Below are 17937 nucleotides of genomic sequence, written 5' to 3' on the forward strand. Positions count from 1 at the left end.
GGCGCGTCAAGGACAGTAAAGTCAGGGGAAAAAGAGAACAAGAGGATGTTGAGCGTCCTGCAGCAAGGAAATGAGGCGGTCTCTATATGACTTGCTGCAGCTTCTAATGCATGACATGAAAAGCTCACAGTGTGCAGTGAAATCAGAGTAAGAAATTTCAGTCCAGGAGAGGAGCCAGTACAACTGTGCAAGACTAGAGATAAGGCTAGAGTCACCTTTAAATACATGCAACCATATCCACTCATTACACACACAGTGATTCCTGTGTAGCAGAGCAGCACTATGGAAGTGAACCGTAGATTTTGGCACTGGAATCTTTTAGTGTGAACAGATCGGTCTTCTACACAGTGGAGGAGAGGGGAGTATGCAATCAAGGGCTTACAGCCAAACTCCAGCTTTTTTTTTTAACAGTACCCCAGCAGTGGTTGAAATCAATGTAGCTCCGTTTTCAATACTCCCCTCCTCTCCAGCACATTCCCCCTCAGTAATTCCACTGGATGTTCTCAGTTTTCCTATAGCTGTGCAATCAGCAAAGCTCATGCTTCCTGCTGATTATAGAGCTCCAGATCTGACTTCATTTAAACTAAAAGTTCAATTACACTTTGAATCACACAGGGCTTGTGTGAGTTTTAGATATCACTTACACCGGAGCATTGCACTAATGCATTTAGTGCACGCTATCGAACAGCACTCCTATCATGTAGTACTATGTGCTAGGTGTGTTGCATTGCCATTAATTTGAATGGAACTCAACGCACCTCCCAGCGGCCATGCACTGCAACACAATGTACAGTACTGCTACAGCATGCTTTGGAGTGGGAAAAAGTAGAGCATGCATTTGTGGTGTCATTCACATGAATGGAAACACACCTAGTGCGTGGTACTACATGCTAGGTGCACTGTGAGATAGATTATCACTTAGGGCAATGCCTGGGTATGAATGGGCCCTTATGGTTACATGGAGGGGTTTAGATTGAGAGATTGAACTCAAGAGTCGGAAACTTCGAACTGAAAACTACGAATTCTCTCCTATCACAGCACATCCATAGTGAGAACAATAGTGACTCGCTAAAAATGGAAGCGTCACAGTGGAAACCCCTTCCAACTCAGGGTCTGCCCCATCAGCAACATAATACCATCACTGTAAATGATTTTTCTGTTTAAGATTGCAATATCTATTATATTGATAACTATTGGAGAGAGTACATTTAAATCCAGTTATGAAGCCATAATAATACAAATAGGACCTGCTATTAATGTGAAATCCCATGAAAATTATTATTAGGCAAATGGTAAATTATCTAAGCCAGCAAAGGATACTAGATTCCAGTGATCTTCCTCCAGTCAACTCATTCACTCTTTGTAGGACAAAAGGTGTCACATCTTTTCCACTGATGCCCTGCAGCCTAAACATTGTAATAGATAGATTTAAAAATGCATTATAAGTGGATCTCCAGCAAAGACATTTTAAACTCCCTGTCATGTTTTTTTAATGTCTGTGTCCAGTTGGGTATATTTTCATTTCTGTCATGTCTTGGAGAGACAACAGGGAGTGAGAGGAAATCACCCTCTGTCACTGGAACATGTGTCCCCGATGGAAGAGTTTCCATCACCTCCTGTTCCATTGACAAGCATAACGTTTTAGATCTCCCATCACTTTCTGTGTCGCCAACACAATAGGAGACGGTAAATCTACCCAGCGGGGACATTGACAGGTATTTCTAACCGACATTATTCTATCCAAATTTTTAAAAATTTGGACTAGCTATAGACAATACCGCCCACACTGATACTTCAGAAAGGATGTCAACAGACTGCCTTCTTGTAGTAGTATAGATCTCTGTATGTATGTTCCTAGCTCTGCCTACAATATGGGGAGTCGTATTCTATGTGCTAAATCCTCCTTTATTCAACCTGTTTGACAGTACATAAAATTCAGCAGAACAAGTGAAAGATCTGATCTGGAGTCAAAAAAAAAGTCAATGGCTATTTTACTCATCAGTATCAGTCTATGACCAAATTATCATTTTAGATATAGTGACATTTTAGGTAATAGAAAAAATAACTGGGTGACATTAACCTGGCTTCCTTCAGTGCTTGCTGAATGGCCTTCTCTATCATCTCTCCAGAGGCAGCATGCTCCGGAGGAATGGGAACAGCGATAAGGACTCCGCTGCCCAGTCTGAGCTCCAGGGAATGGGCTGTAGGTAGAAGGTATGGAGTAAATTCTCAGGTTATATGGCAGTATGCAGCATTAAGCAGGTAAATAGAGAAAATTGTTTCAATGTTCCCCAATATTTATTGCAGCCTGCAGAGATTTAACCCTCACTTCCTGTTCTTTCTGCTAAACATAAATTGACAAGAAGTGATGGGGAATCTCTTCAGCAAGAACAGAGACATCAATAAATACCTGACAAAGGTTTTAGTCCTTCCCTGCTCTATCTAAAGCTAACAGAAACATTTTGTCTGGCATTGACTTTAGTTATAGAAAAAAAAAAACTATGTGTACTATCATCTCTCCAAAGAAGTACATAATATGCCAATACTACAGGTGAAACTCAAATAATTAGAATATCGTGCAAAGTTCATTTATTTCACTAATGCAACTTAAAAGGTGAAACTAATATATGAGATAGACTCATTACATGCAAAGCAAGATAGTTCAAGCCGTGATTTGTCATAATTGCGATGATTATGGCTTACAGCTCATGAAAACCCCAAGAACCCCAAATCCACAACCTCAAAAAAGTAGATTATTACATGAAATCAATAAAACAAGGATTGTACATAGAACAATATCGGACCTCTGAAAAGTACAAGCATGCATATGTACTCAGTACTTGGTTTGGGCCCCTTTTGCAGCAATTACTTTTGCACGATATTCTAATTATTCGAGTTTCACCTGTATATAGAATCAGCTCTGACAGGAGGAAGCGAAGCCCTGCCTCTACCAAAACGGCCATCTCCACACACACAGTGCAGAAGGCATGGTAGGTCAGTAATGGGGAAAAGGGCCAGTTGCAGGTAGCCTATATACAATACTAGTGACTAGTCTTTTGTCCTCTGCATGCCTTTTTTGGTCACAGCATTCTTAAAGGAGGACAAAAATAAGAGTTCCTGGCCTCAGCCAGGTGGCTGGTTTGGCTTCCTAAAAAGAAAAAAAAAAATCATGCCATCCTTTTGTAACTGTTCTCACCATTTGTGGATTTCCCATTGCTATGGTGAGTGGTGATGAAGTTTGGGACATCCGGCTAAAGAGAAATATCTACCTCTGTTAGACACATTACCATTGAATCGTCACCAATAACCTGATGACAGCAGCAGTATCCTCTCATACAACAGAAGGAATGTGAACTTCTCCGAATGTATAGAAATGACTGGACTTACCAATAAGCCTTGCAGCTTCTTCTTCATTGCAGACATTACACGGAGCCCGGTAGCCACTGCGTGGGGTGAAAAAAGCTGGGAAGTCTCTGGAGTCTCCAAAAGTGGTAACACAGACCCCTTCTGTTTCCTGCCATTAAATTCAAAGAAGCAAAACTGAAATTCTGCACTTTATGAGGATCATCACACAGAGTGAGGCATTCTTGTACTACATGTTCATCCATCAAATTTACAAAAAGTGGACCAAAGGGTAGTGCCTGTATTGTTCACAAATTCAAAGCTGTGCTTCCTAAAAGGGTTATCTAAATCTAGGCACAATAGGAGGCATCTATGGAGTCTGCCACACGGCAAGAAAATATGCGTAAAGCCAAATTAAATCTTGTTTAGAGTGGATGGAAGAACCCGTTAGATTTTTTCCAAAATCTATCGGTGTATACCCAGCTTTAAAGAGAAGGAAAGCCAAACATTTGTTTTTGGCTTAATTTCTCTTTAAAAGGAGAACTGTGGGGTCAGTGTTTTTCCCCATAGTTCTCCTTAGGGTAATGGGAGGACACAAACTAGCGTCCTCCCGTTACCCTAAGCTCAGTATAGCTCGCGGTATACTGAGACGCCGCAGCCGGAGTGGATCCCGACATGGACGTCGAGATCCGCCCAGCTGCGTGAGTGACAGCTGGCTCTGCCTATCTAGAGGCAGAGCCAGCTGCACCCGCCCCCGTCCGTTCCGCCAGCCAGCGCTGGCAGATCGGAGCGGGGAGAGGGGAATCCAGCCCCTCCCCCTGTCACGGCAGAGAGCCGTGACAGGATCGAGAGGTGAGCGAACCCGGTATGTGCTCGCTCACCTCCCGATCTACTGAGCCGACCTGTGACAGTCTCATTGTCACAGGTCAGCTAGAACTATGAGGTGAGTGGAAATCACTCATCTCATAGTTCTCCTTTAAGTCACAAGAGTACATTTACTAATGTCCTCCAGTAAACCAAAGTCAGCATCTAGCAGGCTACTGCCTGCTATATGCCAACAGCGCAGAGCCGAGCTGCAGCCAGGGAGGATCCCAATAATATTGTCAGGATCCACCCGACTGTCTGATTGAAAGTTGGCTCTGCCTCTCTAGAGCCAGAGCTAGCTGTGCCCACCCATTCCACTGTCTGTCCCTTCATTGAGAGCACTAGAGCAACAAAGAGGGGAGGGAGGAATCACTGTGGTGAGCTAAGCGATCAGCGGTTCATGTTCACTCAGCTCTCAATCTATAGAGCCGGCATGTGACAGCTGCAGTGTCCCTTGCTGGCTCTAAGTATTAGGAAAAGTATATTTTACACTTCCAATACTTTTCCTTTAAGCCTCAAAAATTCACTTACCAGATATTCCAGGGTGCGGCCGATGTCCAGGATGGACTTTACCCCAGCAGATATCACGGCTACCGGAGTCCTCCCCAGTTCAGTCAAGTCCGCGCTGACATCCATGGCTAAAACAAACGGGGGATAACATTGCTGCTGAACTCCAGCAATGTAGGAAAAATACCTACCACCATCAAATCTATAATGTATTTTTAAACATAGCTACTATAAGTTCACGAATCTGCCTTTTTTTTAGCTTGCTATAAATGCCAGTGGTTTAAAAACGTTGAGATGCTGACAAGAATATCTATAAAGATGAGTGAAATAAAAGCTTTTTATTTTGTTTCCCTTTACTCCCTGTTGCCATGCCACAATTTTTTCAGCTTATAAAGGATTTAAATGGAAACTTGTGATGTCACTGAGAAAATTAATCAGGCAATAAAAAAAAGGCAATAAGCTATAAAACTGAAAAAAAAAAATGATGACTTCTGGAGGAAAGTTATTTGTCCGAGTTCATAACATAAAGTGGAGCAAACACTTTTATGAAAAGCCAAGTGTACTGGGCTATATTAGGGAATTTTAGGAGTGCATTATAAAGATCCCTTTTGGTGTCCATGTGTATGAAATCTAACATGAATGTAAAGAAAATATTTACTGTTCTCTCCATCACGGTGTACCCCTCCTATCCCGCCGGTCACAAATACGGAGATCCCTGCGTGATGGGCCGCTATCATTGTCCCAGACACTGTGCTCCCCCCGGAGAGGCCCTGGTAAAAGAAATGATGGAAATTTTGTATCTTTATGGAATATATATGTATACACCTTATCAAGAAGTTAACAAAAAAAACCCTACTTTTGAAGTATTCCTTGAAAAGTCATGATATAATTAATTAATTCAGCTGAATTGCCATACAGCAGCTGAAATTAGAAATCAAACTTTCAGTTGACGTGCCTACTTTCTAAGATGAAAGCCATATAGCACAGCAGGGGTGGGGCAGATTACCACAGTAAGGGGTCTATTTATAACCAATTCACAAAGCAATCGCCTTGTAAATGTTTCTGAATGTTAATTCTGTGTGAATAAAAATATAATGAATGTTCTTAGATATAATTTATTTTCAGGTCCAATGTTTGTAATGGTGTACTGCATTATGGCCACTAGATGGAGTGGCCAAAGCATATTTCTTCTGCTCCATCTAGTGTGCAAAATGCAGTAGTACATTACATACATTCAATATAAGAACTTTTGTTTTTGTGCCTATTTGCACAGAATGAACATTCAGAAACATTCACAAGGCGAATGGCTCTGTAAATTGATTATAAATGGATGCCTATGTGTATTACTTAACAATTCTTGTCAAAAGTAAAACTGCTTTTCTATGTCTGTTTTAGTTGTATATTTTTGCTCTAGTTTATTTCACTGAAATGACTGCTGCTGCACAGCAAATGTGACTTCAAACTGATCCTGCAAGAAATCTATGCTAGGCTTAAAGCGGACCTTTACCCATATCTTTAAAATAACAACAAACACACCTTTAGAAATGTTTAATAATGACAATCTACAGACACATACTTCTAGATAATTGCCGGCTTTGTATGCTTTGCATATCTTATTTCTCTTTTCTTCTCCAGTCTTCTGACAGTGGCCATGTTTACTAAGGGCAGGTTACTAGATCTCCTTTTACTTCCTGAAAATCTATCACATATGACTAGACATGTGACTAGGACATGTGACCATGCACATCATCTCAGGGGTGGAAAATGCCTTCCCCTGAGATCTCGTGAGATTACAGATGAGATTTCCCAGCAATGCTCCGCTGATGACAAGGCAATCCCAGTGTGCATTGCTTTGGCACACTGAAGTCATTTTACCCTTTCAAAGCAGGAAGTGAATGTTCTGCAATAGTAAGTATTTCACAATCACAGCATTGTACACCTGACATGTCTATGTTATTATTAATCATCATACATAGAGTGATGCATTGGTAGAATTTGATTTTTGAGTGTAAAGGTCAACTTTAGGCACTACCACATAATGGAGAAGTTGATGACACGGCTCCCTCTGACACCAGTTGATATTGGGTATACTGGTGGTGGCTGGAACAGATAGAGAGGTCAATATAAAGAGGTGAGGGAGTGGGCGTTGCACAGACTCTGTTACTTTGTCCTAAATGGGTGAGTATGTACATATTGTATATAATACAAATTATAAAAAGAAAAAATAGGATTTTTGTACTCACCGTAAAATCCTTTTCTCTCCGTTCATTGAAGGACACAGGGAACAGATCTAGGATCATGTACTGTAGGGTAATATCGCCACCTGCAGGAGAAGGACGCTAGGCACAAAACTAAAGACCAATTACAGCCTAGGGGCGGCCCCTGCTGGTGGCCAAACCCCCCACCTGCTGACAAGTCTCCAGTAAGTAACAAGCAGTTAAGAGTACACACCCACACAGAGGGGCGGGACCTGTGTCCTTCAATGAAATAAAAATTACCACACATTGATCAAGCTCATCTTATAACTTGTGAAGCTCCCCATACATATGACTGTGCAGCTGGCATACCTGGCTGAGGACATGTGGCAGGTCTCTGCGGGACACTTTTACACAGCCTTTGCTGGTCGCCAGGAACTTCAATTCCTCTTCACAGAGCCCGATATGAACTTTACCTTCTATAATGCCCACCGTTGCTGGTACTGACCCATTTGATTGAACAATTTCTTCCACTTCATTGGCCATTCTGTAAATTACATGGCAGATGAAGAGGGTGTATGAAACTAGGAATTCTGAAAACATCCATCAATATTAAACACATAAAGTGTGTGTCTGGGCAAGAAAAAAAAACATTTTCGTTACATCTATACATGCACATTTCCCCATGTTGTGTCTCTTTAAACATGCACAGAAAAATACTTCTTGATCTGTCAGAAATCCAGAGAGCTCCTAATTTCCAGATTTTTTCAGTCCATCTCCTTTGCTGGACTGAACTTCCAACCAGCGATGTCCCTTCTGCCTGCATTCTCTGTTGCTGAACCCAGACTCCCCCTTCTCATCTCCACAACATAGAGCGGAGGTGTTCTGTAGTCTGGAAGTCTAGAACTGGGCAAGGCTGATATCATTGCTTGGAATATCTGTACAGCAGAGCAGATTGTACAGGAAATTATCAGTTCACTAGATTTGCCATCAACAGTTATTTTTCTGTACTTGCAATTCTTTTAAAGGGATACACCATGAGGGATAGTGCATGTATTGCAAAGATGTACAAAATATATATTTTCTTATTTTTCCCAGACGTGAACTTTATAGTACGGCTGTCTTTACAGTCTTTACAAAGAAGTAAAGCACCCCATCTGAGATACACAAACATTGAAACTCCTTTTTGCTCATCCAAAGAGCACAATGCCAGTTCTGTTGGCTAGACAGTTTGCTGGCCCCAGCTAAGAGTGGGATGGTCTGCAGAGGCGCTAAACCCTTTTTGACTTCTGCAAGAAACCCACTCCTTCAGTGACATATTATAGAACCCTTGTCCCCAGCCTGTGACCTGGGGGCAGCATGTGGCCCTTTGGCACTCACTCAGCAGCCTCAGGGCCCCTGGAGACATTATTCTGTGTTTCCTTACCTAGAAGCTTACTCAGGCAGTTGAAGGAAAAATATTCTCTAGATTGGTTGTGAAGTAGTTAGAGCGGAACTCCAGGAAGTGCATTTTTTTCAAACATACATTGGTCCACTTTGGCTCAATGTAAGCATCCATATCTAATATCTGGAGGGCTGCAAGCTACATATAGTGATAGCCGTGATCTTCCGACTCCAGCTCCAAAAGGCTAACCCTCTGCACAATGAGCATGGGGAATCGCTCGCTCAACACCACCATCATTCAGAGAACACCTTTTCTACTTTCTTCAAGAAATGCGAGATGTTCTGAGATTGGAAGAGATGGAGATCATGGTGTCATCTGGCCGTCCTCTCCACCTCGTCCTGTGAGAGAATGCCTTGAATTCATTGAAATAAAATACAAGACAACTCTCTGAATGGCGGTGGTCCTGAACAAGTGACTCACTCAGGAAGCCACTGGAGTCGCACCCCCTAAGATCACGGCTATCACTGTATGAAGTGCAGACCACTACAGTGATTTTCAGGGTCCCTGGTGGCCCTCCGATTTCAAATATACTTACTTCCATTGAACCAAGCTGGGCCAATGCAACTTACTTCCTGGAATTCCACTTTAAATGGTTTGGTTCATTTCTCTCACACTATTTTACTTTTTTCTGTACTGTCCATTCCTTTTCAAGTTTTTTTTTTTTTTATTCCTCTGATCTTTTATAATTTATTTTGCTGAGAGAAATATCAAATGTGGCGTGAGTAATTTTAAGGGGCTGTAAAGAGCACAAATGTGGAAGCATCGGTTTGTAAAGTAGCAGTAATGGCCTTGATCCATAGCATGTAATCTCCTGTAATGTGTCTCCAGGATATGACTGTTACCTGAACTCTGTCCCCAGTCTCCAACAATTATAGCAAGCCTGCAATCTCTGACCTTCACCTAGAAGAATGTGTACAGTCTCTAATGGTTACAGACTGCCCACATTCTGTAGGAGATTGTCAGAGAATGTGTGCATAGCAGTCTTACATGAGACTGCTATGGATCACAGTCATTACTGCAACTTAGCATGCCTGTAGTCTTTGACCATCAACTCTAGTATGTCTCAGTCTCTAACCATCTTTTGTAGCATGCCTATGTCTTTGACCATCAACTCTAGTATGTCTGCAGTCTCTAACCATCTTTGGTGCTTACATTTTACCATACTGTGTCTGACACCAACCCGAACAACTTCAGCTATATTTGGCCATCTTGTTCTCAGTTTCATTGGCCGGGTTATCCACAAAATCCCATAGCTCCTTTTAGGGAAGTTACCCCCCTGGCTCTGTTAGAAGCCATACCCAATTCAGTTCCAAGAATCAATCAAAATACCTGATATTTTGTGGATAGGGCATTCCATGTGTAACAATAGTGCTCTCCAGGGCCACGACTGGCCTCCCCTCTGCCAGTGCTTCTTCCACACTGGGGTGAATCCTGAATGTAGAACCTGCATGTGCACCATGTAATTAATAATAATAAATATGAAGTCTTCTATTAGGAAAAACATCAGCCAATTTAAAGTTAGCCTGTGTATGTTGGAAGAAGGGTCACATAATAAAACAAACAACTTATCAGACACAAAAATTAATGAAAACAAAAACAAAGAATGGATTGCTTTGTTATTAGCTGTCGTAATTATATAGATCTCTCTTTTATGTGTTTAAAGTTCATGTATAGCAAGCATTCCTTGCTATACCCATGCCAGTTTGCTTGCTGCCTGTTAGGATCCAGAGCGCCTCCAGGTGGCGCAGGAGCTGAGACCTGCAGCTCCAGTGCTCACCTGCGGGTGTTTCCCAGCTGCCAGTACTTAGCCATCACCTGGTGCTTCCTGGGAGGATATTTAAACCCTCCCTGCAGTCAGGATGATGGCTCAGTATCGTTTCCTGTTTCCTGAAACTTGAACCCTGAGTCCCCAGTTCCGGTGAACCCTGCTTTCCAGAGTCCAGAGTCCTGTTACCAGTCCTGTACCCTGTTTGTGTCCCGAGCCCGGTTACCCATTTGCAGTCCTAGATACCTCTTGTTGCCATTACCTGCCTTTCCTCCTGTTGCCATTACCTGCTTGTCCTCTTGTTGCCATTACCTGCCTTTCCTCCTGTTGCCATTACCTGCTTGTCCTCCTGTTGCCATTACCTGCTTGTAGTCTGGTTGATATTACTTATTTATGTTTGCTTTTGAGTGTTGTTTAGTTGTGCTGTTTATTAAACTGTATATAATACATTCTGCCCTGTCCGGTGTGGTCATAAGTGTTTGGTCTGCCTGTGTGGGTACCTGCGCAGGTGTGGGGTCACCTGTGCCGGTATCCCTGACGCTGCCTGTGTCCCTCTGGAGAGATTTACCATCACTTCCTATCCCAGAGATGCAACAGGAAATTTAAAAAACTCTACTAAAAGTGAGGGAAATCCCATTCTTAAGCCGGGTACACAGGGTAATTATTTAGACTGTGTGGATGAGCGAATCTCCCTATGGGTACATTGTATTCTGACAGCAGCAATGGCCACTGTCAAAATACCCGAATAATGTTTGCAGCTGCTTGGATCATTCAGTCAACAATTTTCCCGCATGTCCCCTCAACAAAAGTCAATCTAATAATCGACCTCTGTCAAGGGGAAAGGACTACCAACTGATAAAATTTCATCCGATTCCTGATGAATCAGCCGAAATTCACTCCATGTGTACCCAGATTTAGACTGCTGTTACCAGAATGTCTCTATTGAATGATTTACCCTCTATCACTGTACTGGGGGCAACCCTATCATTTTGGATTTCCCATTCTCTTTCAGTGACAAGGGTCCCCGGGACAGATAGAGAGGGTGAAGCTCCCACAGACAGCAATAAAAAGGGTTGGAATCCTTCCCCGCTCCATACAAAATAAAATAAACTTGGCAATATATTCAGCCAGTGTTCATCCATGTCCTTACGCATACCCATGGGGGTCATGGCAAACCTATCAGGATTGGGTTTTTCTATATCGAAATCCTACGGTTTTCATGACTGACAGAAGATATCAGAGGCTCCATATGTCAAGCTTCAGATTGTCCCTAGTTCATTATCAGGCAAGGACAGCACATGGAGATAAAGTCCAATGGTTCCTTGAGATGCACATGAACAGGAAGACTAAAGCAAAGGTTTGTTTATTAACAGGTCACTGGTGAAGTGTGCAGGAAACTACAAATGACCTGATATCACTGGGTATACTCAATGTAAAGTCATCATCCACTAGGCGACCTAGGCAGGAGCCTGGAGCCCCGTATATGTCCAGGCCCAATTACTCATGCTCCTTCACCTGCTTGTAACTTTTCAAGGGAGGATGGACGTGTAGGCAGTTGGTTTCTGATGGGGCCATGCCGGTACAGACAATGCAAAGGGGGCAGCCTCTGTGTGCCCACTGCAATCTTTCCCAAAGTAATTCAAAGGAATGGGGGGGACCAAAGCTGTTACTTTGCCTAGGGCACTATTATTATTATTATACAGGATTTATACAGCTTGCGCAGCACTTTACAATATAAGGAAGACATTACAATCACCATACAATTCAAGACAAGATGGTATTCTGTCTTAGGCTGAGTTCACAACCAGGCGACAGCGTTTTTGCTCGTTTATACGCATAAATCAAATTTGCGCGTTTTGTGAGCAGATTGAAGCTCATTGATGTTAATGAGCAAACGTGCCTAAAACGCGTGTAAAAACACACAAACGCACGATTTCAAGCATTTCCCATTCCGTCTATGGGGCAAAAACGAGCTGTACTATGCAAAAAAAAGCTCCTGTACTTTTTCCAGCGACAGTCATTTTGCTTATTGCGACAAAACGTTCAGATGTACACAGGGCCAGAGAAATTAATGGGATTTTTTTGGCCATATTTTTGAGCATTTTTTAGGGCAGAAAAAGCACTACAAACCGCTCCGTATGAACCAGGACTAAATCAGTCTTTGCCTACCAGGGTCAGATACAGGTGAATTTTCCCCAAGAAACAGATGTTTGAACTCTCTTTTGTTCTAAAAAAAAGAAATTTTGTTCAGTCGGATTTCTAATCCACACAGCCCTGGCAGACTACTGTACATAGCCAGGTCCTGATCCTTTACTGGTCTCCATTGCAGTAACAGCAACACAGTTTGTTCAATTCTGTGATTGGATACTGAAAGAGGAGCGGCTCACTAATGAGGTTTATACTCCATTCAGCAAGCTCCATTTGTTAGACCTACTTAGAGTGTGTTTCCACTTTTGCAGGCAAATTGGGATTGTACCTTTTTTATATTTTTTACATGTTCACGTTCACATTGCTCAACTTTAAATTATTTTTGTTAGAGGTGCACCGAACATTTCAAAACCCTAACTAAACCTTAACTAAAATATTTTTATTTTTTACTTTACTTTTAGGGGCTTCGGGGAAATATTGGGGATCTAAACAGGCCCCTGATTTTTCACTTTTAAAATAGAAAAAGAGATTGAGGACACAGAGTCCTCAATCTCTTTTTCTGCAGCCCCTGTTCTAAATTAACAGGAATCCTCTATACTGAGTATTCCTGTTCGTTCATAACTTGAGCACATAGTGTGCTTACTATATCCTCAATCATGAATGAACAGGAGGTGATGTATATCACTTTCCATTCATAATTGAGGATACAGTAAACATACAACGTCCTCAATTATTTACAAACACTCAGCGATCACTGATCACTGACTGCTTGTAACTGCCGCTCTCCATCCTGGTTCGGAGGTGCTGGTGACAGCTGACTCCTCCCCCGCACCGCAAGCCGGTCTCCTGTGACAGCTTTGAGAGCTGTCTCCGCTCCCCACACTGCCGCTCTCTTGATCTGTCACAGAAGGCTGAGCGGTGCCGTGCACAGCGCTCTCCTCTTGCAGTGCTTAGTAGACATGTGCACCAGCAAAAAATTTGTTTCGTTTCGTTTTGATTCCGAATTTGCATTATTTAGTTTTTCAGATTCGGGTCCGAAATTTAATTCGTCTGGGGATTCGGACGAAATTCATTAGTGGTAGTCCGGTCGAAAGTTCGTTTCGTTCGTTTTGGCAGCAAAGTGACATTTGAGGGGGGGAAAAACTTTTTTTTTTTTTATAGTCTGCAGAAAATGGAAATGCCTGAATGGCATTCGGAAACTCACATATAGCATTGTGGAGTTCCTGAATGCTATGTAGCATACGAGCAGGAATGTCATTTTGCAGGGGGTTTTCGTCAGGTTTGGATGGTCATTCACAGGGGGCGGTGGCATCTGGGTGCCCCCTTATTTAAAGGGGTACCCCGATGCAAATAAGCCCCCTTGCCCACAGACCCCCACAACCACCGGGTCAGGGTTGTGTGGAAGAGGCCCTTGTACCCATCGGCACCCTCCCAATGCTGAGGGCACGTGGCCTGGTAAGGCGCAAGGAGGGGGGCACTCGATCATCCCCCCCCTTTCCTGCCCTGCTGGGCCAGTGCTCGCATCAAGGGTCTGGTAGGAATGTTAGGGGGAACCCCACGTTTTTTTCCCCATTTTGTGGGGCTGGGGTTTCCCCTTAACATTCCTATCAGACCTTAAGGGTCTGGTAGAGATTTTGGGGGGAACCCCACGCACTTTTTTTTGTTTTAACTTGGGGGAGGGTCCCTCCTAACATTCCTACCAGACCTGAAGGGTCTGGTATGAATTGGGGGGAACCTCACGCTTTTTTTTTTTACCTTCTGCAGACTGTAAAAAAAAAAAAATTTCTGTCACTTATCTGCAACGAAATTTCGTCCAATAAACGACTAGCGCTAACGAATTTCGGGAAATCGGGAATTCGGAATCGTTTGCATTCGTTCTAGCATCCGAATTTCTGAATTTCTGAAATGTCGTCCGAATTTCATTTCGGAAACAAAACGAATCGCACATGTCTAGTGCTCAGCCTCTTGTGATAGTTTCTCTCCTCCCCGCTGGGACACAGAGCAGCACCCAGCGGGGAGGAGAGAAAGCAGATGCACCGCTATTTCGGCCGAAAGATGGCACTTTCGGCATTTTGCTAAAAGTGCCATTTTCGACTGATACGTTTCGAAGGCTAAAATATCGGTGCATCCCTATTTTTAAAAAACATTTCTACATACATTTTTAATTGTTTTATATTTGCTTAAAATCCTGCCTAGTTTCCCCTCTATGTAATGTTGAGGAGGGGGCTGTGGGAAGTGAAATTTACCCCCAATGAACTCTTTCTGTACTGTGCTAGCAGGTTCTATTATCAGTTGTAAACTAGATTTTCAACACTGTCTGTCGTAACAAAGCTGTAAAGACTTAGAAGCATTGTATGTCAATGACTGGAAGCTCAATCTGTCCCACAGTTTATCCCTCTACTTTCAAACTGTTCAGAGTAGCTTGGAATCTGCACAAATACCTTCACCAAAGAGACATCTAAAAGTTAAGAAATATTTGTTTTTAATTATTTTTATTTGTGCTGTGTGACTGGGAACATATAACAAACATATAGTGGGGTTTTCTAAACTTTGACTGCAAAAGTGGAAAGGCTGTTCTGCCTCTGCCATATAGAAATGACAGGCTTACCTACCTGCCATATAAAAAGCAGCCACAAGATGGAGCTGAAGAGAAAATATCTCCATTTATAGCAGCTTAGACTTTTTTCCTTTAATTAAAAACTCCCAAAATCCTCTCTGTCCAAAGAGAAGGAAATAAGAGCATTTTGGGCGTCCAGCCTCCATTTAAAGACTTAGAAGAGAATCCACTGCCATCAGCAGTGTCTGGAGGAAAGAGCCAAAATTCCCTTTAGGCAGCATCGTTGGTATGGATGGACTTATTTCTCTGTATATTTGTGAGCTGATATCATATTTACATGTTTGACATGTTGATTGGTATGTTTCTATGTTCTTTCACCAGTTTCATCCACCCTGTTTTGTTAATAAAGATGCCACTCAGTCTGGCTTATTGCAGAATAGGCGGGTTTAGCTGCATGTCGACCTATACACAGGCCACAGGCCAACGTGTGGTGGGGACAGAACAGAGACTGTTCACTCAGGAAGGAGTATATCCACTTAGTTTAATGAATATGTTGATGTTGTGTTCACGTCAATCATTAAATATAAATATCTCACAGCAAGCCTGTATAAAACTTTAAGCTCCCATTCACACCTGAGCGTTTTGTCATGCATTTCCCAAAGCTCGACAATGCTCATGAAGGATCCCATTACTTTCAATGGTGCCCGTTCACACCTGAGTTTTGTGTTGCTTGAAGCTCAAAAAAAGTACACGAGCTTTGACTGAATATTCACATTCTTGCCTAAGCCAACCATGACTGGTTCTCTTTATGTAAATGAAGTGGACATTCTTACTATGACGATACGCCTGTCCCGGAGTCACGGGGACCCCTGCCCGGACCACTGCAGAACATCTTCTCAGGGCAGATGCCAACATAGTCCGTCACCTGACACGATAAGACACAAGGACAGTTAAACAGCAGCTCAATGTACTTCTGTGTATTCCAACACACCGTCAGCTTTAACAAGTCATCTATTGGCACGTACAAAGTTGCACAACACACTCTCCTTAATTTCCTGTTTGTAACTAAGCTTGATGTACAGAGGATGCTGAAAATGTTCTGAAGGGGAGGAGCATCCTAGAAATTGTCTAGCAGACTTCATATGCAGGTATGAACAGATTTCCTAAAGTTCTTCCACATCTGGCATCTATTAAAAATATTATAAACGCAGGAAATTTTTTCGACTTCCTGATCATTCAGCTGCTTTCCACAAAGTGGACAAAAAAAATAAAAATTCATTCAGGTGTGAGTGTACTATAAGGGCTTGTTCACACCATCTTCTGGTCCAGATCTGGAGCAGATCTGCAGATGCTGTGCAATGCGTGCAGCGCGTTTTACCGCATTTCAGTTTTTTTGGGGGGGAGGGGGCTGTCAGTATGCAGATTCTTGCTCTGAGGTCACTTCCGGCCTTCATCAAAAGTGGAGCAAGAATACACTCTTTTTTTTTTTCCAGTTAGCTTCAGTGCGTTTACGGCGCGTTTTTGATGCGTTCGTGCGCGTTCCGGACCATAGAAAATGTGACATGCAGTATTTTTTCTGACCGGAACGGAAAGCACTGCGCTCGTGTGAACTGGAGCCCATAAAATACATAGGGATACATTGTGATGCATTATTAGTGCAGGAGCGAACTGTTCTGGTCTGGACAGAATCTAGACATTGTGTGAACAAGCCCCAAAGGGCAACTATATATTATTATTATACAGGGTTTTTATAGTGCCAACAGTCACAAGTGACGAGAGAGCATGGAGCCGGCTTCCCGGCCAATCAGGAAGCCGGGCAGTGTGTAATGACGTGGTGCCCGGCTTCCTGATTGGTCAGAAGCTGGCCAATCAGGAAGCCGAGCACCGTATAATGACGCAGCGCTCGGCTTTCTGATTGGTCGTGAAGCTGGCTTCATGCTTCGTCGTCACCTCATGAGAAGCATGGGGACGGCTTCCCTGCTAATCTGGAAGCCGGGTGGCGAGTCTTTACACGCTGCGCGGCTTCCCGGCTAATCAGGAAGCCAGGTGGTGAGTCATTACACGCCACCAGGCTTCCTGAATGGGACTTCCGGTACTCTGTATTCGGTATCGGCGAGTACCGAAAAAAATAAATATTGGTACTCGTTCCCAAAATACTGGTATTGGTGCATTACTACTTTACAATATAAGGAAGACAGTACAGATACAATACAAATCAACACATGATGGTATATAGATAGAAAGGTATTGATATATACTGTGTGTATATATATATTATACCGTATTTTGCGCTCCATAACACGCACCTGACCATAACACGCACCTAGGGAGGGTAGGGTTCTATGTAGTTCCTTACAGCTAAGACAGGTAGCGCTGTGATTATAGCGCCACGGTCTCAGTGATCACACAGGGCAGATGAAGAACGGACACTCTATGGGCTCTATGGTGAGCTCCTATGCCGTGGTCACGGGTCCCCCAGAGGAGCGGGGGACCCCGAAAACCGCGGCGTGGGGGCCGGACAGGATCGCCGCTGCTCCTTTGATACAAGTGATCTAATCAGATCACTTGTATGAAAACAAGCGGCGGCTCCACACTATAGATTTAGCTCTGCTTGTCCGGAGCAGGGCTAAATGTACAAAAAAACTACTCGCCCGGCACCCGAAACTGCATGTCCCGGGCGTCGGACGATAGGGATTCCACACCCCTGGGTACATAGTTACATAGTTACATAGTATTTGAGGTTGAATAAAGACATTAGTCCATCAAGTCCAACCTATTAGGATCTCATTCTAGGAGTACCCGTACCCCTGTATATTACGGTCCCTTAAGAAATCGTCCAAAAGTTTCTTGAACAATTCCACATTATTTGCTGAAATCACCGCCTGTGGCAGTGAGTTCCAGACCCTAACTGATCTTACTGTGAAGAACCCCCTTCGCCCCTTGTGCTGAAATTTTTTTTCCATCAATTTTAGGTGATGGCCTCTAGTTTTTGTAACGGAGTTAATTTTAAACAGTTTATCGCTAATGTTGCTACCACCATTAAACATTTTGTACATGGAAATCATATCCCCCCTTAATCTCCTCACCTCTAATGTGAACATGTTTAAATTTAGTA

At 43.0% G+C, this 17937-nt stretch overlaps 1 protein-coding gene across 2 annotated transcripts in view; it reads right to left on the minus strand.

Moving 5' to 3' along the window:
- The window catches only part of LOC108798720 (pseudouridine-metabolizing bifunctional protein C1861.05-like), a 37053-nt gene that overhangs the window by 15384 nt on the left and 3732 nt on the right, over positions 1 to 17937 (minus strand). Inside the window, exons 2-9 of one of the 2 annotated variants that reach the window (XM_018570498.1) lie at positions 15656 to 15747; positions 9682 to 9796; positions 7281 to 7455; positions 5372 to 5483; positions 4738 to 4844; positions 3388 to 3514; positions 2081 to 2201; positions 1321 to 1406 (exon numbers count right to left, since the gene is read on the minus strand). In XM_018570498.1, the coding sequence (XP_018426000.1) occupies positions 1321 to 1406; positions 2081 to 2201; positions 3388 to 3514; positions 4738 to 4844; positions 5372 to 5483; positions 7281 to 7455; positions 9682 to 9796; positions 15656 to 15737 (925 nt within the window). In that variant the 5' untranslated portion in view covers positions 15738 to 15747. Of the gene's footprint in view, positions 1 to 1320; positions 1407 to 2080; positions 2202 to 3387; positions 3515 to 4737; positions 4845 to 5371; positions 5484 to 7280; positions 7456 to 9681; positions 9797 to 15655; positions 15778 to 17937 lie in introns of those variants that run through there. The other variant, XM_018570499.1, reaches the window with a different exon arrangement.

The sequence above is a fragment of the Nanorana parkeri genome, unplaced genomic scaffold (genome assembly GCF_000935625.1).
Source record: "Nanorana parkeri isolate BGI_ZX_2015 unplaced genomic scaffold, ASM93562v1 scaffold1542, whole genome shotgun sequence".
Lineage (NCBI taxonomy): Eukaryota > Metazoa > Chordata > Amphibia > Anura > Dicroglossidae > Nanorana > Nanorana parkeri.